Here is a 26,139-nt window from a genome sequence, read left to right as displayed (position 1 = left end):
GCCCTGGGGCATGAGCGGTCTGTTCCGCGCTGCCTGTCACACTCCTACTGAGCCGCCCTGTGTGTGTCGCCCGTACCGGGACACAGCTGCCGTGGGGTGTGAGTGGTCTGTTCCGTGCTGCCTGTCACACTCGTACTGAGCTGCCCTGTGTGTGTCACCTGCACCGGGACACGGGCGTCCTGGGGCGTGAGCGGTCTGTTCCGTGCTATGTGTTGCACTCCTACTGAGCCGCCCTGTGTGTGTCGCCCGCACCGGGACACAGCTGCCCTGGGGCATGAGCGGTCTGTTCCACGCTGCCTGTCACACTCCTACTGAGCCGCCCTGTGTGTGTCGCCCGCACCAGGACACAGCCGCCCTGGGGCATGAGCGGTCTGTTCCGCGCTGCCTGTCACACTCGTACTGAGCTGCCCTGTGTGTGTCACTCCGCGGTGGGATGTGGCCCATCTCTAGGGGACCCTGCACCGGGCACAGCCGCCCTGGGGTGGGACGCAGCCTGTCTGTATGGGACCCCGCACTGGGATGCAGGCGCCCTGGGGTGGGACGCAGCCCGTCTCTGTGGGACCCCGCACTGGGACGCAGCTGCCCTGGGGTGGGACGCAGCCTGTCTGTACGGGACCCCGCACTGGGATGCAGGCGCCCTGGGGTGGGACGCAGCCCATCTGTATGGGACCCCGCACTGGGACGCAGCCGTCCTGGGGTGGGACGCAGCCCGTCTGTATGGGACCCTGTACTGGGATGCAGCCGCCCTGGGGTGGGACGCAGCCTGTCTGTACGGGACCCCGCACTGGGACGCAGCCGCCCTGGGGTGGGACGCAGCCCGTCTGTATGGACCCCGCACTGGGACGCAGCCGCCCTGGGGTGGGACGCAGCCCGTCTGTACGGGACCCCGCACTGGGATGCAGCCGCCCTGGGGTGGGACACAGCCCGTCTGTATGAGACCCCGCACTGGGACGCAGCCGCCCTGGGGTGGGACACAGCCCGTCTGTATGAGACCCCGCACTGGGACACAGCCGCCCTGCGGTGGGACGCAGCCCGTCTGTACGAGACCCTGCACTGGGATGCAGCCGCCCTGGGGTGGGACGCAGCCTGTCTGTATGGGACCCCGCACTGGGATGCAGGCGCCCTGGGGTGGGACACAGCCCGTCTGTATGGGACCCTGCACTGGGATGCAGGCGCCCTGGGGTGGGACGCAGCCTGTCTGTATGGGACCCCGCACTGGGATGCAGGCGCCCTGGGGTGGGACGCAGCCCGTCTCTATGGGACCCCGCACTGGGATGCAGGCGCCCTGGGGTGGGACGCAGCCTGTCTGTATGGGACCCCGCACTGGGATGCAGGAGCCCTGGGGTGGGACGCAGCCTGTCTGTATGGGACCCCGCACTGGGATGCAGGAGCCCTGGGGTGGGACGCAGCCTGTCTGTATGGGACCCCGCACTGGGATGCAGGCGCCCTGGGGTGGGACACAGCCCGTCTGTATGAGACCCCGCACTGGGATGCAGGAGCCCTGGGGTGGGACACAGCCCGTCTGTATGAGACCCTGCACTGGGATGCAGCCGCCCTGGGGTGGGACACAGCCCGTCTGTATGAGACCCCGCACTGGGACGCAGCCGCCCTGCGGTGGGACGCAGCCCGTCTGTACGAGACCCTGCACTGGGATGCAGCCGCCCTGGGGTGGGACGCAGCCCGTCTGTACGAGACCCTGCACTGGGATGCAGGCGCCCTGGGGTGGGACGCAGCCCGTCTGTATGGGACCCCGCACTGGGATGCAGGCGCCCTGGGGTGGGACATAGCCCGTCTGTATGAGACCCCGCACTGGGATGCAGGAGCCCTGGGGTGGGACGCAGCCTGTCTGTATGGGACCCCGCACTGGGATGCAGGAGCCCTGGGGTGGGACACAGCCCGTCTGTATGAGACCCCGCACTGGGACGCAGCCCCCTTGGGGTGGGACGCAGCCCGTCTGTATGAGACCCCGCACTGGGACGCAGCCCCCTTGGGGTGGGACACAGCCCGTCTGTATGGGACCCCGCACCGGGAGGCTGGCACTTCGGGAGGTGGTTTGCAGACTATTTCCATGGACACTCTACCTGCGATGCATCCCTCTCTGGGTTGGAGTGTGCAAACTGTCTATGTGGAATCCCACAGACTGGCGTTCAGGGGTCCCTAAGCTCTGCACCCTGTCCGCAGCCAGAAGTCCTCCTCACTCCGCAGGTAGAATGGGGAGTTTGTTAGTTGACAGAGACATAGCGCAGTGCAGAGGGGTCAATGCAGCTGGCAGAGACAATCCGTCCAGCCCATTCTGGGGAGAGGAGCCTTGAGGGGTGCCCCTTCTGGGGTTTACCTCCCCTCAGCACATGCTGGCTGCCTTTCCCCTCTCCCGTCAGCTTCCAGCTAGGGCATCTGATTCAGAATTCAGCTGGTCTCCTCCCTGCTCTGTGTCCGGGATAGACGTGTGACCTGTTGTGATGGACTGGGGGGAGTGCATGTGTGAGACAAGCAGAGCAGCTCCCAGCGGGTAAGGATGACCCTGAGGCTATAACCTAGGCTGGCAGGTAACACCTCAGCCCTGAACAAAGAGGAGAGAGGAGTCGAGCTGGGTTTGAAGGCGGGGGGGAAGAGGGAGCTGGAAGGCAGCCAGCCTGGCGAGGGGGAAGCTACACCCCAAAGGGGCACCCCTTGGGCTCCTCTCCCCAGGACGGGTTGGAAGGACTGTCTCTGACTGCTGTACTGATGCTTCTGTGAGAAACTGGGCATCTGTTGCCTAATAAACCACCTGTTGTACCTGCTGAGTGAGAGTCACTCCTGCCAGTGGACAGGTTGCAGTGCAGGGGGACCCCTGAACCCCACCACACTGATGTCAGAAGTGGGATGCACTGCACCCACGGATGAGCGCCCAGCAGTGGCTGACTGAGCGCAGAAGGAAAGAGCCTCAGAAGAGCCAGAGGGGCCAGAGGTGGAATAGAACGAGTCCTGCAGCTGCTGCTGGTGAGTGGATACCCTGGGAGACGGCGGGGAGATGGATTATACCCGACTCCTGAAGGCAGAGCTAGCGGGGCTGTGCAGAGAGAGGGGCCTGCCCATGGGGAAGGCAACTAAGGCACAGCTGATTGCCCATCTGGAAGAGAGTGACCGATCCGGGGGGCCAGAGCCTGTGCCACCAGGAAGTGGCCGGTCACCCTCGGGAAGCGTTCCTGATTCTCCGACAGGAGTGGGGGCTCGACGTCGTCAGACAGACACGGTGCCCACCAGGTCGCGCTCAGCTAGTGGTGGTCCATCACGGGCAGAGTCCCCCGCCACAGAGCTGCAACGGCTGGAGCTTGAGGTGAGATTAAAGGAACTGGAAGCCCAGGAACGGCAGAGGGAACATGAGCGTCAGAAACGGGACAGAGAGCGCGAGCACAAGTGCCAGCTACAAGAGAGACAGTGGGAGGAGAAAGAGCAGGAGCACGAGCAGGCCATGGTGGAGGCGAGACGCCAAGAGGCCCCAGCTGCCGTAAGCGGGGAGAGGGCCAGACGGCTCGGGGTGGCCAGTCACTTGGAGACGCGCGTGCTGGCCCAGTTTCAGGACCCAGGGGACGTGGACGAGTTCCTTACCGCCTTTGAATGAGCCTGTGAGCTGCACAAGGTTGCCCCAGCTGAATGGCTGCAACACTTCACCCCCTTGCTGGGCCAGAAGGCGGCAGCGGTGCTCAGCCAGCTGGAGGGGCTGCAGCCTGGGGACTATGAACAGGTCAAAGAGGCCCTGCTGCATAAGTTCGGGCTGACTCCGGAGATGTACAAGAAGAGGTTCCAGGAGGCGCAGAAGAGGCCAGAGGAAACCCATGTAGATACGACCGCCCACCTGAGGCAATACTACCGGAAGTGGGCGTTCGGAATGGGAGTCCAGTCCGTAGAGGACCTGATCGAGCTGACGGTCCTGGAGCGATTCTACGAGATGTGCTCACCTGACCTGAGGGTGTGGCTCGTGGACCGGAGGACAGGGGATTCACACAATGCAGGGAAACTGGCAGATGACTTCACAAACAGCCGGGCCATGTTTGAAAGTGAGCCCCAGAAAAAGAGGGAGTCCCGGAGAGAGAGGAAGTCCCAGAAAGACTGGTTCCTGGCTGTACGGCAGAGGGGATCACCGCTTGGGTGAGCCCAGGAAAGAGGGGCCGGCCGCCCACCCCCAGAGGGCCAAGCCAGAGCCTGGACAGAGCAGCCAGCTCAAGGGACACAGCAAGACCCGGGCTGTTATCGCTGTGGGCGAAAGGGGCATAGATCAGCCCAGTGCCCCAAGTTCCCAGACAGGTTGAGCAGGCCGGGGGGTCAGGGAGTCAACTGGGTGGAGTCCCAGAAGCAAGAGGAGTTGGCGGCCAAGGTGGGTGGTGCTGACAGTGGGTCCTCAGATTGGGCCGAGTCTGCCCCACAGACCAGCTCCTCGGGGGGGCCAAATGCTCAGAGGTCAGTTTACAGAGTGGGGGCGGCACTGCCTCTGCGGAGCGAGTGTCTCACACCCCTCGAGGTAGACGGGAGAAAGGTCACGGGGTTCTGGGACACAGGCGCTGACGTGACACTGGCCCGACCCGGGGTGGTGGCACCGGGCCGGATGATACCCAATTCTCACCTGACTGTAATGGGAATTGACGGGACCCCTTTCAAGGTGCCCATGGCGAGGGTGCACCTGAAATGGGGGGATAAGGAAGGCCCCAAGGAGGTGGGCGTGCACAGCCATTTGCCGGCGGATGTACTGATGGGGGGTGACCTGGAGAACTGGCCAGGTGAACGCCCTCGTACTGTGGTCTTGACCTGCAGCCAAAGAAAATGAGGGGTGCGTTCCCCAAATTTGGGGGTACATACCCAGCCGAAGCCACAGGGGCCAACCCTGAGAGAAAGGGGCCCCCAAAAACCAGATCTCACAGGCCAGTGGTGCTGGAGCCAGGCAAGGAGGGGGAAGTGGCTTCTGCCCCTGCCCTGGCCGAAGAGTTCCAGGCAGAGCAGCAGAGAGACCCCTCCTTGCAGAAGCTGAGGGAACTGGCCCCTCTCAGCCCAGCTCCACAGCTGGGGGAGGGCTGCAGGGAGAGATTCCTGTGGGAAAAGGGATTCCTATACCAGGAATGGGTTCCTAGATGCAAAGCGGAGCCATGGAAGGTCCAGAGGCAACTGGTGGTTCCCCAAAAGTACCGGCACAGTTTGCTGTACCTAGCCCATGATATCCCGCTCGCAGGACTCCAGGGGATCCACCGCACCAGGGGAAGGTTGTTACAGAACTTTTTTTGGCCAGGGATCTTTGCAGCTGTCCATCTATATTGCCTGTCCTGCAATCCCTGCCAGAGGGTGGGGAAGACCCGGGACAAGGGGAAATCCACCCTGAGGCCACTGCCCATCATAGAGGAGCCTTTCCAGAAAGTGGCTGTGGACATAGTGGGACCCTTCAGCAAGGCGACGCGTTCAGGAAAGAAATATATTTTGGTGGTGGTAGATTTTGCCACGCGATACCCTGAAGCAGTGGTCTTGACCTCTATCGACTCTGACACCGTGGCGGATGCACTGCTGTCCATGTTCAGCAGAGTGGGGTTCCCCAAGGAGGTCCTCACGGATCGGGGATCCAACTTCATGTCGGCCCTGCTGCAAAGCTTGTGGGACAAGTGTGGGGTCCGGCACACCTGGGCCACAGCCTACCACCCGCAGACCAGTGGGCTGGTGGAGAGGTTCAATAGGACTCTAAAGCAGACGCTGAGAACCTTCATGAATCAATACCCCCATGACTGGGACAAGTACTTACCCCACCTGCTGTTTGCATACAGGGAGGTGCCCCAGAAATCCACGGGGTTCTCCCCGTTTGAGCTGCTGTACGGAAGGAGGGTATGGGGACCCTTGGACTTGCTCAGAGAAGAGTGGGAGGGGACGGCCTCTCCTGAAGGGGAGTCAGTGGTACAGTATGTACTGACCTTCTGGGAAAAACTCACCCAGCTCATGGGCCTGGCCAGGGAGAACCTCTCCATGGCCTAAAGGAAGCAAAAGGTCTGGTATGACTGTAACGCTCGGGCCCGAGCCTATGCCACCGGGGACCAAGTGATGGTTCTCGTACCCGTGCGGCGGAACAAGCTGCAAGCGGCCTGGGATGGGCCCTTCAAGGTCATCAAACAGCTAAATGAGGTGAACTACGTGTTGGAACTGTTGAACCGGGCGCACAGCCACCAGATCTATCAAGTGAACATAATGAAACCGTACTGGGACAGGGAGAACTTGGTGCTGGCCGTGTGCAGGCACTGGGAGGGGCAGGGGGATGATCCCTTGGTGGATTTGCTCACAGGAACTGGAGCCGGCTCCTTGCTGGAGTCTATTCCCCTCTCAGACCAGCTGACCCCTGCCCAGCAGACGGAGATCAAGGAGGTGCTGCATTCGCACCAACAGCTGTTCTCGGACAGACCCGGACGCACTGACCTGGCTGTCCACCGAATAGAGACAGGCACCCACGCCCCTATCAAGTGTGTGCCGTTCAGAGCCACAGGGAGGACGGCTCAGGACATAGAGCGGGAGGTTGAAGACATGCTGGCTCTGGGGGTGATCCAACCCTCGTCCAGCCCCTGGGCCTCTCCCGTGGTGTTAGTCCCTAAAAAAGATGGGTCTGTTCGGTTTTGTGTGGACTATCGCAAGCTTAACGCCATCACTGTATTGGACGCCTACCCCATGCCCAGGCCTGACGACCTATAAGACAAGCTGGGGGAAGCCCGTTACCTCACCACTGTTGACCTCACCAAGGGGTACTGGCAAGTGCCATTGGACGAAGATGCCCGGCTCAAGTCGGCTTTCATCACCCCTGTGGGGCTCTACGAGTTCCTGGTCCTGCCCTTTGGCCTCAAGGGGGCACCCGCTACCTTCCAGCGTCTGGTGGACCAGCTACTGAAAGGGATGGAGAGCTTTGCCCTGGCTTACATGGACGACATTTGCATCTTCAGCCAGACGTGGGAGGACCATGTGTTCCAGGTGAAGCAGGTGCTGGACCGACTCCAGAAGGCCGGGCTGACTATCAAGGCAGGGGAAGTGCAAGGTGGGGATGGCTGAGGTGACCTACCTGGGCCACAAGGTGGGCAGCGGCTGCTTAAAGCCGGAGCCAGCTAAAGTGGAGGCTGTCAGAGACTGGCCAACACCCCAGACTAAGAAACAAGTCCAGGCCTTCATTGGGATGGCGGGGTACTACCGGAGGTTTGTGCCCAACTTTAGCTCCATCGCAGTCCCCCTCACGGAGCTGTGTAAAAAGGGAAAGCCTGACAAGGTGGTCTGGACCGAGCAGTGCCAAGAGGACCTCTGCGCGCTGAAGGAGGCTCTGGTCAGGGCCCCAGTGTTGACAAATCCAGACTTCAACAAACCCTTCCTGGTGTTCACCGACGCCTCAGACGTGGGGCTGGGAGCTGTGCTAATGCAGGTGAACGACAAGGGGCAGAAACACCCCGTCGTGTACCTGAGCAAGAAGCTGCTGCCCCGGAAGCAGAACTGCACGTCCATAGAGAAGGAATGTCTGGCCATGGGGTGGGCTCCGGGGAAGCTGCAGCCGTAGCTCTTTGGACGGCGTTTCACCGTGTGCACTGATCACTCACCCCTGACCTGGCTGCATCACATGGAAGTATCGGAGGGGTAGCCGTGTTAGTCTGGATCTGTAACAGCAACGAAGGGTCCTGTGGCACCTTATAGACTAACAGAAAAGTGTTGAGCATGAGCTTTCAGGAGCACAGATTCACTTCATCACATGAAAGGGGCCAACGCCAAGCTCCTGCGGTGGAGCTGCTCCTGCAGGACTACGCCATGGAGGTGGTCCACATCAAGGGGAACAACAACACCACAGCCAATGCTCTGTCACGTAGGGAAGGCCCCAAACTGCCCCAGTCACTGGCTGAGTGACCCCGCTCAGTTCGGTCTGGAAGTGGGGAGAGATGTGGTGGAGTTGGGGGGGGTGCATGTGTGAGACTCAGGCTGGATGTGAGAGACAAGCAGAGCAGCTCCCAGTGGCTAAGGATGACCCTGGGGCTATAACCTAGGCTGGCAGGTAACACCTCAGCCCTGAACAAAGAGGAGGGAGGAGCTGAGCTGGGTTTGAATCAGAGGCGGCAGTTAGAGGCTGGGGGGGATAGGGAGCTGGAAGGCAGCCAGCCTGGCGAGGGGGAAGCTACACCCCAGAGGGGCCCCCCTCGGGCTCCTCTCCCCAGGACGGGTTGGAAGGACTGTATCTGACTGCTGTACTGATGCTTCTGTGAGAAACTGGGCATCTGTTGCCTAATAAACCTCCTGTTGTACCTGCTGAGTATGTCACTCCTGCCACTGGATGGGGTACAGTGCATGGGGACCCCGAACCCCATCACACCTGCCAGCTGAGGTTACAGTGCTGGGGGGGTCACCCCAGCCTGTGGGAGCTTCTAAGCCTGTGCCATAGACATCCAGCCAGACTGGGAACAGAGGTGGCCGTGTTAGCCTGTACTCCAACAAAACAAAGCAGCAGCGTTGTAGCACTTTAAAGACTAACACAATGAGTTATTTGGTGCTGAGCTCTCGTGGCAGAGACCCGCTTCATCAGATCCGCGTTCAGAAGTGGGTCTGTCCCGCAAAAGCTCACCCGCCTCCCCCACTCCATCACATCTCTCCCCCCTTCCAGACCAAGCTGAGCAGGGTCACTCAGCCAGTGACCTGGGGCAGTTCGGGGCCCTCCCTGCATTACAGGGCATCGGCTATGGTGTTGTTGTTCCCCTTCACGTGGACCACCTCCATGTCGTCGTCCTGCAGGAGCAGACTCCACCACAGGAGCTTGGCGTTGGCCCCTTTCATGTGCTGCAGCCAGGTCAGGGGTGAGCGATCGGTGTACATGGTGAAACGCCGTCCAAACAGGTACGGCTGCAGCTTCCCCAGCGCCCACCCCATGGCCAGACATTCCTTCTCTATGGCCGCGTAGTTCTGCTCCCGGAGCAGCAGCTTCTTACTCAGGTACACAACGGGGTGTTTCTCCCCCTTGTCATTCACCTGCATTGGCACCGCCCCCAGCCCCACGTCTGAGGCGTCGGTGAACACCAGGAAGGGCTTCTCGAAGTCTGGGATCACCAGCACTGGGGCCCTGACCAGGGCCTCCTTCAGCGCACAGAGGGCCTCCTGGCACTGCTCAGTCCAGATCACCTTGTCAGGCTTCACCTTCTCACACAGCTCGGTGAGAGGGCTGCGATGGAGCTAAAGTGGGACACAAACCTCTGGTAGTACCCCACTACCCCAATGAAGGCCTGGACCTGCTTTTGAGTTTGGGGCACTGGCCAGTCCCTAACGGCCTCCACTTCAGCTGGCTCTTCCTTTAAGCAGCTGCTGCCCACCTTGTGGCCCAGGTAGGTCACCTCATCCATCCCCACCTTGCACTTCCCTGCTTTGATAGTTTGCTCAGCTGCATGAAGTCGGTCCAGCACCTGGCTGACCTGGGACACATGGGGCTCCCATGTCTGGCTGAAGACACAAATGTTGTCCATGTGAGCCAGGGCAAAGCTCCCCATCCCCCACAGCAGCTGGTCCACCAGACACTGGAACTGTGGCCAAAAGGCAGGAGCACGAACTCCTAGAGCCCCACCAGCGTGGTGAAAGCCGACTCGAGCCAGGCATCTTGATCCACTGGCACTTGCCAGTACCCCTTGGTGAGGTCGCGGGCTCCCCCCAGCTTGTCCAGGAGGACATATGGCCTGGGCTAGGGGTAGCCATCCGACGCGGAGATGCCATTGAGTTTGCGATAGTGCACTCAAAACCAGACAGACCCATCCCTTTTGGGGACCAGCACCATGGGAGAGGCCCAGGGGCTGGAGGACGCTGGATCACCCCCAGAGCCAGTATGTCTTGGACATTCCATTCTATGTCCTGGGCTGTTTTCCCCATGGCTCTGAACAGCGCACACTTTATCGGAGTGCGGGCGTCTGTCTCCACTTGGTGGACAGGTGAGTGAGTGAGTCCTGGCTGATCAGAGAACAGCCCTCAGTGTGAACGCACCTCCCTGGTCTCCATCTGCTGGGCAGGGGTCAGCTGGTCCGAGAGGGGAACAGACTCCAGCAAGGAGCCGGCTCCAGTCCCTGTGAGCAGATTCACCAAGGGATCATCCCCCTGCCCCTCCCGATGCCTGCACATGGCCAGCACCAAGTTCTCCCTGTCCCAGTAAGGTTTCATCATGTTCACATGATAGTCCCAGTGGCTGTGAGCCCAGTTTGACAGTTCCACCACACAGTTCACCTCATTTATCTGTTTGACCACCTTGAAGGGGCCATCCCAGGCCCCTTGCAGCTTGTTCCGCCGCACGGGTACGAGAATCATCACTTGGTCCCCGGTGGCATAGGCTCAGGCCGGGACGTTACGGTCATTCCCGTCCTTTTGCTTCCTTTGCTTTCCAGCCAGAAAAATTTCTTTAACAGCCTCTTCCTGGTGCGCTGGATCCCCTGGTGTATTGTGGAGTGGGACGTCCTGGGCCAGGCACAGCAGCCTGAGGCAGCACTTTTGGGAACTACCAGTTGGCTCTGGATTCCCCCCACAGCTCCACTTTGCATGTGGGAACCAGTTTCCAGTATAGGAATCCCTTCTCTCACAGGAGTCTCCCCCTGCAGCCCTCCCTAGTGGTGGGTTTGGGCTGAGGCTGACCAGTTCCCTTAGCTTCTGCAGGGAGGGATCTCTGCATCTCCACCTGTAACTCCTTGGCTGGGGAAGGGGTGGGAGCCACTTCCCTCTCCCTGCCTGGGTTCAGGACCACCAGCCTGGGAGCCCCAGCTCTTGGGGGGGATCTCTGACTCCCAAGGTTGGCCTCTGTGGCTTTGGCTGGGTATCCTCCCCCCAATCCATTAAGAGCCCCCCTCGCCTCCTTCGGCTGTGCCTCAAGCCCAGGGCATGAGGACGTTCACCTGACCAGTGCTCCATGTCACCTCCCATTAGTACGGCGGCAGGTTAATGACAGTGCACGCCCACCTCCTTGGGGCACTCCTTGTCCCCCCATTTCAGGTGCACCCTTGCTGTGGGCACCTTGAAAGGGGTCCCGTCAATTCCCAGTACTGTCAGGTGGGAGTTGGGCATCATCTGGTCTGGTGCCACCATCCTGGGCTGGGCCAGCGTCAGGTCCGTGCCCCTGTTCCAGAACCCCGTGGCCTTTCTCCCATCCGCCTTGAGGGGTGTGAGGCACTCGCGCTGCAGAGGCAGTGCCACCCACACTATAAACCAAGACCTCTGCCTCTGGGACCCCTGAGGAACTGGTCCCTGGGCCCAGCTCCTCCCAAGCTGAGGACATACCACCAGCTCCCCCTGCCTGGACAGCCAGCCCCTCTGGCCACTGGGACTCCACCAGTTGATTCCATGAGTTTCCAGCCTGCTCAACCTGTCTGGGAACGTGGGGTATGGGGCCTGTCTACGCTCCTTCCGCCCTCAATGATAGCCCAGATCTTGTGTCCCTGGATCTGCTGCTTGGCCTGGCTGTAGTTAGCCCTCTGTGGGGTGGATGCGTTGCCCGTTTTCTGGGCTTGCACCATAAGTGATTCCCCCCGTTGTACAGCTGGGAACCTGTCCCTCCGGGACTCTCTTTCACACCTGGCCCGGCTGTTTGTGAACTCATCAGCCAGCTTCCCTGCTCCGTGTGTGTCCTCCGGCTTCCCGTCCTTGAGCCACATCCTCAGGTCGGGCAGACACACTCCATAGAACCGTTCCAGGGCCATCGGCTTAACCAGGTCGTCTGCGGTCTGGGCCCCCGTCCCGAACGCCCACTTGCGGTCGTATTGCACAGGCGGGAGGCCAGGTCTAAGCAGGTCTCCTCTGGCCTCTTCTGCACCTCCTGGAACTTCTTCCTGTGCGTCCCGGAGGTCAGCCTGAAAGTCTGCAGCAGGGCCTGTCTGACCCGTTCGTAGTCACAGGGCTGCAGCCCCTCCAGCTGGCTGAGCAGCTCTGCGGCCTTCTGGTCCAGCCAGGGGGTGAGCTGCCAGAGCCATTCGGCTGGGGGGACCCGGTGCACCTCGCCGACCCGCTGGAAGGAGGTGAGAAACCGTCCGGGTCCCCCACGTCCTTACATGGGGCCAGCACGTGTGTCTCAAAGTGACTGCCGGTCCCGGGCCTCCTGGCCCTCCTCCCACTCACCACAGCCGGGGCCTCCTCACGTCTCATCTCTGCCATGGGCCGCTCGTGCTCCCGCTGCCTCTCTCTCTCGTTCTTGGCACTCGTGCTGCCTCTGTCTCGCCTGGTCTTCCAGTTCCCGTAATCGCACCTGGATCTCCAGCCGTCGCAGCTCTGTCGGGGGGGGCTCCGCCTGGGACGAACCACTACTAGCGGGGTGCGGCCTGGTGGGCACCGCGTCCGTCTGGGAGCGTCCAGCCCCGGCTCCTGCCTGAGAGTCCGAAACGCTCCCAGGAGGTGACCGGCTGCTTCCTGCTGGGACGGGATCTGGCCCCCTGGATGGGTCATTCTCTTCCAGCCGGGCAATCAGCTGGGCCTTGGTCGCCTTCCCCACGGTCAGACCCCTCTGCACGGCCCCACGAGGTCTGCCTTCGGGAGTCAGGTGTGATCCATCTCCCGGCTGTTCCCCGGGTGCCGACTCACCGGCCAAAGCTGCAGCGCCCCACGGTTCCCAAAAATCGCTTTGTTCTGCCTCCAGCTCCCCTGGCTCTTGTGGGTCTCCTTCCTTCTGCTGGGAGCCCATCAACGTGTGCAGTGCATCCCACTCTGCCACCAGCTGTCATGAGGTTTAGGGGTCCCCAGGCTCTGCGCCCCGGCCGCAGCCAGGAGTTTATGAGGCTGCAGGGACAGTCATTCCAACCCATCCTGGGGAGAGGAACCCCAGGGGTGCCCCCAACTGGCATCTAGCTTCCCCCCTCACTAGGCTGGCTGCCTTCCCTCTCTCCCACAGCTTCTAACTGCTGCATCTGATCAAACGCAGCTCGGCTCCTTCCCGCTCTTCGTTCAGGGACAGGTGCTACCTGACAGCTCAGATTACAGACAGCAGGGGACTCCCTCTTTCTACCCTCCTCTGAAATCCCCTCACTCATGCATGGGACGAAGCGGGTCTTTGCCCACGAAAGCTTATGCTAAAAATAATGTTTGTCGAGAGGTGCCCCAGGACTTGTTTATTTTGAAGATACAGACGAACTCAGCTATCTCTGCAGGGGAGCTTTTCACTCTGTCACATGCACACCCCCACCTCATCACACCCTCCACCGGAACGCAGCTGCTGTGGGGTGGGACGCAGCCCGTGTGGATGGGATCCCGCACAGGGACGCAGCTGCCCTGGGGTGGGACACAGCCCATCTGTATGGGACCCCACACCGGGACACACTGCCCTGGGGTGGGACACAGCCTGTCTGTATGGGACCCCACACCGGGATGCAGCCACCCTGTGGGTGGGACGCAGCCCGTCTGTATGGGACCCCGCACCGGGATGCAGCCACCCTGTGGTGGGACACAGCCCGTGTGGATGGGATCCCGCGCTGGGACGCAGCCGCCCTGGGGTGGGACGCAGCCCGTCTGTATGGGACCCCACACCGGGACACACTGCCCTGGGGTGGGACACAGCCTGTCTGTATGGGACCCCGCACCGGGATGCAGCCACCCTGTGGGTGGGACGCAGCCCGTCTGTATGGGACCCCGCACCGGGATGCAGCCACCCTGTGGTGGGACACAGCCCGTGTGGATGGGATCCCGCGCTGGGACGCAGCCGCCCTGGGGTGGGACGCAGCCCGTCGGTGTGGGGTCCCATACAGACAGGCTGCGTCCCACCCCAAGGGGGCTGCGTCCCAGTGCGGGGTCCCATACAGACAGGCTGCGTCCCACCCCACGGCGGCTGCATCCCAGTGCGGGGTCCCATACAGACGGGCTGTGTCCCACCCCACGGCGGCTGCATCCCAGTGTGGGGTCCCATACAGACGGGCTGTGTCCCACCCCACGGCGGCTGCATCCCAGTGTGGGGTCCCATACAGACAGTCTGTGTCCCCATCCAGGGGGGCTGTGTCCCAGTGCGGGGTCCCATACAGGGACGCAGCTGCCGTGGGCTGGGACGCAGCCCGTCTGTATGGGACCCTGCACTGGGCACAGCCCCCCTGGGGTAGGACGCCGCCTGTCTGAATGGGACCCCGCCCCGGGCACAGCCCCCATGGAGTGGGACGCAGCCTGTCTGTACAGGACCCCGCACTGCGACACAGCCCGTCTGTATGGGATCCCACACTGGGCACAGCCCCCATGGAGTGGAACGCAGCCTGTCTGTATGGGACCCTGTACTGGGACACAGCCCATCTGTATGGGATCCCACACTGGGCACAGCCCCCCTGGGGTGGGACGCAGCCCGTCTGTATGGGACCCCGCCCTGGGACGCAGCCACCCTGGGGTGGGACGCAGCCCGTCGGTGTGGGGTCCCATACAGACATGCTGCGTCCCACCCCAAGGGGGCTGCGTCCCAGTGCGGGGTCCCATACAGACGGTCTGTGTCCCCATCCAGGGGGGCTGTGTCCCAGTGCGGGGTCCCATACAGACAGTCTGTGTCCCCATCCAGGGGGGCTGTGTCCCAGTGCGGGGTCCCATACAGGGACGCAGCTGCCGTGGGCTGGGACGCAGCCCGTCTGTATGGGACCCTGCACTGGGCACAGCCCCCCTGGGGTAGGACGCAGCCTGTCTGAATGGGACCCCGCCCCGGGCACAGCCCCCATGGAGTGGGACGCAGCCTGTCTGTACAGGACCCCGCACTGCGACACAGCCCGTCTGTATGGGATCCCACACTGGGCACAGCCCCCATGGAGTGGAACGCAGCCTGTCTGTATGGGACCCTGTACTGGGACACAGCCCATCTGTATGGGATCCCACACTGGGCACAGCCCCCCTGGGGTGGGACGCAGCCCGTCTGTATGGGACCCCGCCCTGGGACGCAGCCGCCCTGGGGTGGGACGCAGCCCATCTGTATGGGACCCCGCCCTGGGACGCAGCCGCCCTGGGGTGGGACGCAGCCCGTCTGTATGGACCCTGCACTGGGATGCAGGCGCCCTGGGGTGGGACGCAGCCCGTCTGTATGGACCCCGCACTGGGACGCAGCCGTCCTGGGGTGGGACGCAGCCCGTCTGTATGGGACCCCGCCCTGGGACGCAGCCGCCCTGGGGTGGGACGCAGCCCGTCTGGTTGGGCCCTGCACCAGGACGCAGCCGCCCTGGGGTGGGACACAGCCCGTCTGTATGGACCCCGCATTGGGATGCAGGCGCCCTGGGGTGGGACGCAGCCCGTCTGTATGGGACCCCGCCCTGGGACGCAGCCGCCCTGGGGTGGGACGCAGCCCGTCTGGTTGGGCCCTGCACCAGGACGCAGCCGCCCTGGGGTGGGACGCAGCCCGTCTGTATGGACCCCGCACTGGGACGCAGCCCGTCTGTATGGGACCCCGCCATGGGACGCAGCCGCCCTGGGGTGGGACACAGCCCTTCTGGTTGGGCCCTGCACCAGGACGCAGCCACCCTGGGGTGGGACGCAGCATGTCTGGTTGGTCCCGCACCGGGACGCAGCTGCCCTGGGGTGGGCGGACCCCTGCTCTGGGAGCAGCACTCCCTGGCAGTGTAGCGCTGGGGCCCCCCCGAGAGGCAGGCACTGCCCAGCCGACGTGCACATCATGCCGAGCTGGCAGCGTGCGCCTCACCTGCGCGCAGCCCGTGGGCACAGGAGAACCTTTGTTCCTCCCCTGGACAGAAGAAGTTAGTGGGAAGATTGAGAGGGAGCCGTGCTGAGGGCTGAGACGCCGCTGCCTCTGAGGTGGAGTGTGGAGGCTGTTTATACAGGGACGCCTCATCCAAAGCCAGGGCGCCACTGCCTCTGTGGGGGGTCGGTGGCAGCTTATAGGGCCCTCTCGTCCAAAGCCAGGATGCAGCCCCCTGGTGCAGGGCGCTGCAGCTATTTATACCGAAACGCCTTTGCGCAGTGCTGAGATGCAGCCACCTCTGGGGAAAGGTGCCGCAGCAGCAGAGTACAACAGGCCCCAGGGTTGTGTGGCAGACGCTGACCCGGTGGTTGTCCTTCTCGCCCCCCCGTAGGGTTCACCACAGCGGCTTACCTCAGGGTGCATGCAGTCAAGGACCATGGACTGTCGGCCCCGCGCGTCGAGCGTTTCCTCTGCAAGTTGTGTGGCGTGCATTGTAAGACCCCGGCACAGCTCAACGGGCACCTGCAGACGCACGCCGGGGCCGGAGCTGGAGAGGGGGCTGGGGCCACGCCCGCTGAGGCCCAACCGCTGCGGTGAATCGCCAGGGACAGGCAAGCTGCTCACCTACTAGGGGAGGGGGAACCCAGCATCCGGGGCGGCTGCGCCTGGGCCCTGCATGCCAAGGTCTCTTGGGAGCTGCAGCTTCCGGGGCGGCTGCGCCTGGGCCTATGCCCCAAAGCCTGTTGGGAATCCCATGTGCCGAAGTGAGGTGTGGGGGGTGTTACCCCCTGGTGCCCCGGCAGCGTCCCCACCTGGCACTGGGCGGCCCTAGAGCACAGCGCTGGGAGGAGCCCCGCAGGCGACACCTTTGTGCCCTGGGGAACAGGAGGGGGGGGGTGGGGCGCGGCCGGGGTGAGTTGGACCCGGGGGAGGGGAGCAGTTAGCCTGGGCTGAGGGAGCGACACAAAGGGGGGCCCAAGCTTGGGGGCCCAGGACGGGTTGGACGGACGGTCTCTGCCTGCTGCACTGACACCTCTGTACCGCGCCGTGTCCCTGTCGCCCAATAAACCTTCTCGCCCCCCTGCTCAGTGAGTCCCTCCTGGCTGCGGCTGGGGCAGAGCTCGCCCCTCCCCCAACATCCCCAAGGGGTTCCCCAACCCCCAGTCCCTGCTGGCTGCGGCTGGGGCAGAGCTCACCCCCCCCACACATCCCCAAGGGGTTCACCGACCCCCAGTCCCTCCTGGCTGCAGCTGGGGCAGAGCTCGCCCCCGCCCACATCCCCAAGGGGTTCACCGACCCCCCAGTCCCTCCTGGCTACAGACAGGCTGCGTCCCACCCCATGGTGGCTACGTCCTGGTGCAGGGTCCCGCAGAGATGGGCTGCATCCTACCCCAGGGCGGCTGCATCCCCGTGCCGGGTCCCACACAGACGGGCTGCGTCCGTCCCCAGGGCGGCTGTGTCCCGGTGCAGGGTCCCCGCTGCTCACCCCCACATCCCCAAGGGGTTCGCCGACCCCCCAGTCCCTTCTGTCTGCGGCTGGGGGCAGAGCTCACCCCCCCCCAACCTTGTCACAGTGTCTAAGGCAGTGGCATCTGGGCCCTGGCCCCCAATGTCTGTAGGGACCCTGGTGTCCAGGCCAGCAGTGTCTAGGCCTGCATCCCAGTGGTAATGGGGTTCAGGGTCCCCAAGCTCTGCGCCCCATCCACAGGCAGGAGTGACTCTCACTCAGCAGGTAGAACAGGGAGTTTATGAGCTGCCAGGGACACAGCGCGGTGTAGGGGGATCAGTGCAGCTGACAGAGACAGTCATTCCAACCCATGCTGGGGAGAGGAGCCCGAGGGGTGCCCCTCTGGGGTGTAGCTTCCCCCTCGCCAGGCTGGCTGCCTTCCAGCTCCCTCTCCCCCAGCTTCAAACGGCTGCCTCCGATTCAGCCCAGCTGGGCTCTTCCCCTCCCTGTGCCCAGACAGAGGTGTCAGCTGCCAGCTGCTATTCCAGCCCCATGGGGCACCCAGCCGGGGGAGCTGCTTGGCCTGTTGCTCACACACATCCACCCACCACTACATCCCACCAACATTTGTACGGAACCTCGGTATCTGGGGCGGCTGCGGCTGTGGCTGCGTCTGGGCCCAGCACCCTGAGGTCTGTAGGGAACCCCGGTGTCCGGGACGGCTGCGTCTGGCCATGCGCCCCAAGGTCTGTAGGGAACCCCGGCATCAAGGTGGCTGCATCTGGCCATGCGCCCCAAGATCTGTAGTGAACCCTGGCATCAGGGATGGCTGTGTCTGGGCCCTGCATCCCAAGGTCTATAGGGAACCCTAGCATCCGGGGCGGCTGCGTCTGAGCCCTGCACCCTGAGGTCTGTAGGGAACCCTGGCATCTGGGGTGGCTGCGTCTGGGCCCTGCACCCTGAGGTCTGTAGGGAACCCCAGTGTCTGAGACGGCTCCATCTGGCCATGCGCCCCCAAGGTCTGTAGGGAACCCCAGCATCTGGGGCGGCTGCTTCTGGGCCCTGCCTTCCGAAGTCTGTAGAGAACCCTGGTGCCCGGAGCGGCTGCATCTGCATCTGGGCCCTGTATCCTGAGGTCTGCAGGGAACCCTGGCGTCCGGGACGGCTGCATCTGGGCCCTGTACTCCAAGGTCTGTAGGGAACCCTGGTGTCCGAGGCGGCTGCGTCTGGGCCCTGCCTTCTGAGGTCTGTAGGGAACCCCGGCATCCGGGGCGGCTGCATCTGACCATGAGCCCCAAGGTCTGTAGGGAACCCGGGCACTCGGAGCGTCTGCATCTGCATCTGGGCCCTGTACCCCAAGGTCTGTAGGGAACCCCCGGCATCCGGGGTGGCTGCATTTGGGCCCAGCACCCTGAGGTCTGTAGGAAACCCTGGTGTCCAGAGCGGCTGCATCTGGCCATGCTCCCCGAGGTCTGAAGGGAACCCTGATGTCTGGGGCAGCTGCGTCTGGGACCAGTACCCCGAAGTCTGTTGGGAACCCCAGCATCCAGGGTGGCTGCGTCTGGGCCCAGCACCCCAAGGTCTGTAGGGAACCCCAGCACCCAGAGCAGCTGCGTCTGGGCCCTGTACCCTGAGGTCAGTAGGAAACCCCAGCATCTGGGACAGCTGCGTCTGGGCCCAGCACCCTGAGGTCTGCAGGGATCCCTGGCGTCCGGGGTGGCTGTCTAGCCGTGTGCCCAAGGTCTGCAGGGAGCCGCGGCGTCCAGGGCAGCTGCCTCTGGGTCATGCGCCCTGAGGCATGCTGTAGGGAACCCCAGCATCCAGGGTGGCTGCATCTGGGCCCAGGAACCTGAGGTCTGTTGGGAACCCCAGTGTCTGGGCCCAGCACCCCGAGGTCTGTATGGAACCCCAGCATCTGGGGTGGCTGTCTGGCCCTGTGCCCGAGGTCTGTAGGGAACCCTGGCGCCCGGGGCGGCTGTGCCTGGCCGTGTGCCCGAGGTCTGCAGGGAACCCCGGCGCCCGGGGCGGCTGTGCCTGGCCGTGTGCCCGAGGTCTGCAGGGAACCCCGGCGCCCGGGGCGGCTGTCTGGCTATGTGCCCCAAGGCCGAAGGAGCTGGTGTTCATTCCTTCCCCATCTCTGATTGTGAGGCCGGCTGGCTGTGCTGCAGGCCTGGGGGGGCGGCAGGGAGGCGGCACTGTGTGGGTGACAGTCAGTAGGGTTCAGAGTGAACAAGAAGCCTTGTGGCTGTTGGCTTATCTCCGTCTCCCCTGCAGGTACCGGCGAGCTGTGCCCCTTGGCTGCGGCGGCTGCGGCAGCACCACCCACCTCAGCCGTCACTGTCCTGCCCATGGAGGGGGCCCCGGTGGTAAGCCAGCCGCTGCCCACGCAGCCCTGGTGATTCCTGGGGAGCAGGCGCTGCCCACCTCTCGTGTCGTGCCCCCTCGCCCCGGCTGCTGGAGCCCGCCGCGGCCAGAGAGGACTGGATCTCGGCTACACCGGAGAGCCAGGGCCCCCTTCCCTCCCCCCCTTTCCCTCCCCCCAGAGAGGGGCTCTGTCGTTCCATCCTTGGTAGGGGGATGGGCGAGGGGGCGGTGGCCCCCACTAGCCACACTGGCAGCGGTGCTGGGGAGCCTGGAGCTGGGCTAGCAGGGGGCTGGGGAGCCCGGGCAGGCCCCGGGGCAGAACAGGGAGCTCAGGAGTAGCCTAGGGTGGGGGCTGGGGGGAGGGTTGAGGACCCTGGGCACAAGACAGGGAGCCCCGGGCCGGCTGGGAACTGGGGGTAGGGACCTGCAGTGCAGGTCAGTCGTGGGCCACAGCGCTGGACCCGGAGCCAGGGCATGGGCCAGGGCCAGGGTGGGGGAGGGCAGGCGTGAGGCTGGGAAAAGTGTGGGGGGGTCATAGGACGGAGCTGGGGCTGGGGACAGGGTGCTGGGGCGGTGTAGGGTGGGGGACAGCTTAGGGCGGGGGTGACCAGGGAGTGGGTGTGGGGGGTGTAGGGCAGGGAGCTGGGGACAGGGTGCAGGGGGTTGTCGGGCAGGGGTGCAAGGCTGGCACCCGGGAGGGTGGGGGGCTGGGGACAAGGTGTGGAGGGGGCAGGGGATCAGGGCTTAGGGGGTGGGGCGGGCACTTGGGAGGGCGTGGGGCTGGGGACAGGGTGCGGAGGGGGCAGGGGACCAGGGCTTAGGCTTCGGGGCTGGGGACAGGGCAGAAAGGGGCCTGTGGTGGGGGATGTAGGGCAGGGGTGGGGTGTCACTGACAGCTGGGGGTTGGTCCCAGCTCCTTGCTCCCAGCAGTCTGTAGCTCTGGCCCCATTCCCCCCTGGCATGGGTGAGCCCCCACTTCCCTCCCCCTCCCCCCCCCCGCAGCACCCCACTCCCCTCTGTCCAGGGCCCCTGCCCCCTCCAGGGGCTTTTACGATTTTCTTCTGTTTTCTCGTGTTGGTGTCTCGCGTGGATTCAGCTCCGCCCTGCATGGCCCTGACGTCGGGGGACCCGCGCGCCCTGTTCTCTTGTACCCCACGCAAGAACCCCCCCAATAAATCGCCTCCCGCCTGAGTGCTTCTCACAGCGTAGCAGGGAGCTGGCCTGGCACCCTGCCCTCCACCCACCCCTCCTGGGGCCATGCCCCCCCAGTGCCATAGCTCCCCCCCATGTGGGGGGCCACATGAGCCCCCTTGGGACACAATCCCGCCACGCCCCGGCTACCGGCTGTCCCCGTCCCCCTCTCGCAGGGGCGGTGGGTCCGGCGCCGATTGCCCACTCTGGGCCCTCCCGCCGCCCCCGGCAGTTCCGGCGCCGGGACAGGGAGTCCCTGCGGGACCCGTGCCCTGAGGCTGCCCTGGGAAGTGCCGAAACGTGCCGCCCCTGCTGCGGGTTCCATGCCCAGGTCCGGGCGTGCTGTGCGGGTCTCACACACACACACACACACAACCCACAATTCCCCGCCTCCACCGGCACTCACCCCCCGCACCCCGCAATTCCTCGCCTCTGCCGGCACTCACCCCCCCCCCCGCCCCCGCAATTCCTCGCCTCCGCTGGCACTCACCCCCCCCCCCCGCACCCCGCAATTCCTCGCCTCCGCCGGCACTCACCCCCCCCCCCCGCCCCCGCAATTCCTCGCCTCCGCCGGCACTCACCCCCCCCGCCCCCGCAATTCCTCGCCTCCGCCGGCACTCACCCCCCCCCCCGCACCCCGCAATTCCTCGCCTCCGCCGGCACTCACCCCCCCCCCGCCCCCGCAATTCCCCGCCTCCGCTGGCACTCACCCCCCCCCCGCACCCCGCAATTCCCCGCCTCTGCTGGCACTCACCCCCCCCCCCCCCGCACCCCGCAATTCCCCGCCTCCGCTGGCACTCCCCCGCCCCCAATTCCCCGCCTCCGCCAGCCCCCCCCCCCACATCAATTCCCTGCCTCCGCCAGGCACTCACCCCCCCCCCCCCCCGCAATTCCCCGCCTCCGCTGGCACTCACCCCCCCCCCGCCCCCGCAATTCCCCGCCTCCGCTGGCACTCCCCCCCCCCACCAATTCCCCGCCTCCGCCAGCCCACCCCCCCCCACAGCAATTCCCTGCCTCCGCCAGGCACTCCCCCCCCCCCCGCAATTCGCCACCGGGACCCCCCCCCAGGCAATACCCCGCCTCCGCCGGCCCACCCCCCCCCCCACAGCAATTCCCCGCCTGCGCCAGGCACGCTCTCGCCCCCCGCCCCGCCAACGCAGCCCGTCGCTCCGCCCCGGCGGGAGGCGGCTGGGGGGGGGAATGCCGGCCCCTGACAAGGCCGGGGGTGGGGAGGGGGGGGTGCGCGTTTCCTGCGCTAGCTGCATCCCTGCTGCTGCGGCGTGGCCGGGGCGGGGAGCCCGTCTGCAGCCGCCTCCTCCGCCGCAGCGGCAGCGCCGCAGGTAGTAACCGGGCAGCCCCGGCCGGAGCCGCCTGCCAAGCGGGGGGCAGTGGGTGGGGCGGGGGCTGGGTCAACAGGTGGGGGGGCGGGATGAGAAGGGAGGGACCAGAGTGGGGTGGGGGGGGTCAGTGGGGGGCCCGTATCCCTGTCTCTGCCTCCCCCACGGGTTCCCCAATGGTGGACACCCCAGAGAAGGATGAGTCACCCCTCTTGGACCCACTAGAGCGTCAGTTACGACCCCCCCGGAACCGCCCCCCTAGGGGCCCCACCCCGCCCTTGGACCCGGCCCCTCCCCATCACCAGGCATGCCTGTGATTGTGGAGGTGGGGGGGGCCAGCTCAACGGAAGGACTGTGGTTTGGGGGGGGGGGCTCCCCCAGCCCTCCCACCCCCTCACCCCCTCCTGGGGCTCTCCAGGCAGCTCCCCCCGGGGGGGGGAGACCCAGTGCTAATGGGGGGGGCAGTTTAGTGGGCTCCCAGCTGCACCTGGCGGGATACCCCCAGTGCCCCCTGAGCCACCAGCCCTCGAGGGAGGGGGCAGCGAAAAGCCCTGGGACTTCATCCTGCTGGCCGCGCTGCCCCACCCCCAGCATCGGGGCGTTCGTCTACGCCGTCATGGTGAGCCCCCTTCGGCACGGCACGGCACGGCCCCCTCCAGCACCACCCAACCTCTTCCACTGTGCCCCATGTACCCCCCGTCCTCCAGCACTGCCCCTCCTGTCCCACAGCCCCCCACGTAACCCCCCCGGCCCCTCTCCTCCAGCACTGCCCCACAGCCCCCACACATAACCCCCCGGCCCCCCTCCTCCTCCAGCACTGCCCCTCCTGTCCCACAGCCCCCCACGTAACCCCCCCGGCCCCCCTCCTCCAGCACTGCCCCACAGCCCCCCCACGTAACCCCCCCGGCCCCCCTCCCCCTCCAGCACTGCCCCTCCTGTCCCACAGCCCCCCACGTAACCCCCCCGGCCCCTCTCCTCCAGCACTGCCCCACAGCCCCCACACATAACCCCCCGGCCCCCCTCCCCCTCCAGCACTGCCCCTGCTGTCCCACAGCCCCCCACGAACCCCCCCGGCCCCCCTCCTCCTCCAGCACTGCCCCTCCTGTCCCACAGCCCCCCACGTAACCCCCCCGGCCCCCCTCCTCCTCCAGCGCTGTCCCACAGCCCCCCACGTAACCCCCCCGGCCCTCCTCCCCCTCCAGCACTGCCCCTGCTGTCCCACAGCCCCCCACGTAACCCCCCCGGCCCCCCTCCTCCTCCACCAGCGCTGTCCCACAGCCCCCCACGTAACCCCCCCGGCCCCCCTCCTCCAGCACTGCCCCTCCTGTCCCACAGCCCCCCACGTAACCCCCCCGGCCCCCCTCCTCCAGCACTGCCCCACAGCCCCCCCACGTAACCCCCCCGGCCCCCCTCCTCCTCCAGCCCCACAGCCCCCCACGTAACCCCCCCGGCCCCTCTCCTCCAGCACTGCCCCACAGCCCCCCCACGTAACCCCCCCGGCCCCCCTCCTCCTCCAGCACTGCCCCTCCTGTCCCACAGCCCCCCCACATACCCCCCGGCCCCTCTCCTCCAGCACTGCCCAACCTGCCCCCAGCCCTCCATCTGCACCACTGCCCCCCCCTCACAGCTGCCAATGTACCCAAGAGCCCCCCTGGCTGCCCCATAGTTCCCCCTGTAACCCACAGCCCAACATCTTCAGTGCTACCCCGCCCTCTGCATCGGAGCCCCTGTCTGCCCCCACATCCTCCTCTGCTCCCCTCCCACATTGCTCCCCGTGGCTGGGCCAGAGCCGGGCTGGGGCCTGTCTCTTCCTGCAGTCCCGCAGCAGGGGGACCTGGAGGGGGCGCAGCGCCTGGGCCATGTGGCCAGACTGCTTGGCCTGGTGGCCCTGCTCGGGGGGCTGCTGGTCACCGGCCTTGCGCTTGCCCTCAACTTCGGCTGTGAGTGTGGGGTCCCCATCCCCCGCAGCACCTGCGTCGCCCCGAGCCGCCCCCCAGAATCTCCTTATGCAGCTGGAGCCTCACCCCTTCAGACCTGCTGGCCTCCGCGCTGCCCCCCACAAGCCCGCGCTGCCCCCCACAGGCCCACATTGCCCCCCACAGGCCCGCACTGCCCCTAGCCCCACCCCTGCCAGGCCCACAACACCCCCCCCGGGCCGAAGCTGGCCCTGTGCTGCCCCCCCCAAGCCCGCGCTGCCCCCCACAGGCCCACATTGCCCCCCACAAGCCCGCACTGCCCCTAGCCCCACCCCTGCCAGGCCCACAACACCCCCCCCGGGCCGAAGCTGGCCCTGTGCTGCCCCCCACAAGCCCGCGCTGCCCCCCACAAGCCCGCACTGCCCCTAGCCCCACCCCTGCCAGGCCCACAACACCCCCCCCGGGCCGGAGCTGGCCCTGTGCTGCCCAGGGAGCCCACATGGCCCCGTCAGCCTGGCACTGCTGCCCCAGCCCAAGGAGCCAGCACGGTGCCCACAGCTGCTCCCGGCTCAGCTGCAGCCCAGCCCAGCTCCTGGCCTGTGGCTGCCCTCCCCTAGGGACACAGCCTGGCCTGGCCCCAGGACACGGCCCAGCACCAGGACACAGCCTGGCCCCAGGGCCTGACGTACTTTGAACCCAGGTCTGGGACCTGCCCTGCCCTGCCCTACGACCGCCCCCCCACAGGACACTCGCAACCCCACTCAAGCCCCAGGGCTCTGAAACTCCCCCAAGGCCACTCCCCTCCCCCCACGCCCCAGCACACCCTGCATGGCCCAGCCTGATACAGCCTCCACATGCCCCATGGCCACTCAGCTCTGTCCTGCACTAACCGTCTGGCTGCCCCCCAGTGTTTCGGTGACGATGCTGGGCCATGGCACACCACACCGCTGGGGGCAGCTGTCTGGGGGGGGGGGGGGGGTGCCCAGCCCCCAACCCCAGCTGGGCAGGGACCTGGAAAAGAACAGAAGGAGAACATGGAGGAAAACCTGCCCCCCCCTCCCCTCCCCCCACACACACATCCAGCCCTCTGTCCAGCCAGCTGTGTGGCTGCATGCACCCAGCTAGCTTTTCATCCGCCCGCCCGGCCCCATGCGCCAGTCACCTGTCCAGCCGTCTGGCCAACCATGTCTGTCTGTCCTTGTTTGGCCAGACATCTGTCTATCTGCATGCACCCAGCTAGCTGGCTGTCCCCCTCTCCATCCAGCTGACCGTCTGGCCAGCCGTCCGTCTCTGCACATGCACCCAGCTGTCTGTCCTGCTGGCCATCAAGATAACCATTGGTCTGTCCAGCCATCCCCCCATCCATCCACGTGTCCCGCCATCTGTCCATCTGCATGCACTAGTGCTCCATACATCCGTCCGTCCAACCAACTGTCCCTCCACCCTTCTGTCCAGACACGTCCATCCACATGCACCCAGCTAGCTGGCCATGCGTCCAACCATCTTTCCATTCTGCTGGCTATCCCTCTGTGCGTCCCACCATCTGTCCTCCACATGCATCCAGCCGTCTGTCCGGCTGGCCATCAATATAACCATTAGTCTGTCCAGCTGTTTGTCTACCACCAACCTTCCAGGCAATGGCCATGTTCACAGCCTTGCCCAGAGCCCAGCCGGCCACACACAGCCAGCGCCGGAGCCCAGCACCGGGAGCCCAGCGCCCAGCCAGCTACACGCAGCCAGCGCCAGAACCCAGGACCCAGCCAGCACCGGAGCCCAGCGCCCAGCCAGCACCGGAGCCCAGCGCCCAGATGGCCGTACACAGCCAGCGCCAGGGTCCAGCACCCATGGGGCAGAGACAAGCAGTTGTGCATTTGCCGAACACTGGGCAGGAGAAGGACAGACATAGCCGGAGGAGCCCCCCAGCTTTCTCACTGCCCCATGCGGACAGCAGGACAACAGCCCCCAGGACCACGCTGGGTCCTGCCCCAGAGACTTCCACTTGTTCCAGGCCCAAGCTCCCTCCGCAGCTAGGCAGGGGTGTCCCCGGCCTGGCCCCCTTGCACGCCGGCCCCTGGGTACCGGGCAAGCCCATGGTGGGAGGGGGCTCATGGTTCGTTCTTGACGTGCCAATGTTACGCACGCAGGGCAGGGCCTGGGAGGCTGGACAGACAGGCTTGGTTATAGGGCAAAGGGGCTCAGGGCCCCAACCCCATGGCCAGCCCCACACTGGTGGGCAGAGCCAATAAACAGTTGCATGACAGCAGGGCT

General features: G+C 65.3%; 2 protein-coding genes across 5 annotated transcripts in view; both read left to right on the top strand.

Moving 5' to 3' along the window:
• MAZ (MYC associated zinc finger protein) overlaps positions 1 to 19,851 on the top strand; it is a 32,307-nt gene extending 12,456 nt beyond the window's left edge. For 2 of the 4 annotated variants that reach the window (XM_074998413.1, XM_074998410.1), the window contains exons 6-7: positions 16,008 to 16,227; positions 19,338 to 19,475. In XM_074998413.1, the coding sequence (XP_074854514.1) occupies positions 16,008 to 16,213 (206 nt within the window). In that variant the 3' untranslated portion in view covers positions 16,214 to 16,227; positions 19,338 to 19,475. Of the gene's footprint in view, positions 1 to 16,007; positions 16,228 to 19,337 lie in introns of all 4 variants that reach the window. The other 2 variants (XM_074998412.1, XM_074998411.1) reach the window with 2 other exon arrangements.
• Positions 19,852 to 22,107: 2,256 nt separating this feature from the next.
• PRRT2 (proline rich transmembrane protein 2) lies at positions 22,108 to 26,117 on the top strand. Its single transcript, XM_074998434.1, has 2 exons — positions 22,108 to 22,574; positions 25,506 to 26,117. Exons 1-2 carry the CDS (start codon positions 22,263 to 22,265, stop codon positions 26,115 to 26,117), a joined length of 924 nt encoding a protein of 307 aa, XP_074854535.1. The 5' UTR covers positions 22,108 to 22,262.
• Positions 26,118 to 26,139: the final 22 nt, after the last annotated feature.

The sequence above is a fragment of the Carettochelys insculpta genome, chromosome 6 (genome assembly GCF_033958435.1).
Source record: "Carettochelys insculpta isolate YL-2023 chromosome 6, ASM3395843v1, whole genome shotgun sequence".
Classification (NCBI taxonomy): domain Eukaryota; kingdom Metazoa; phylum Chordata; order Testudines; family Carettochelyidae; genus Carettochelys; species Carettochelys insculpta.
This window is presented reverse-complemented; position numbering and strand designations above follow the sequence as displayed.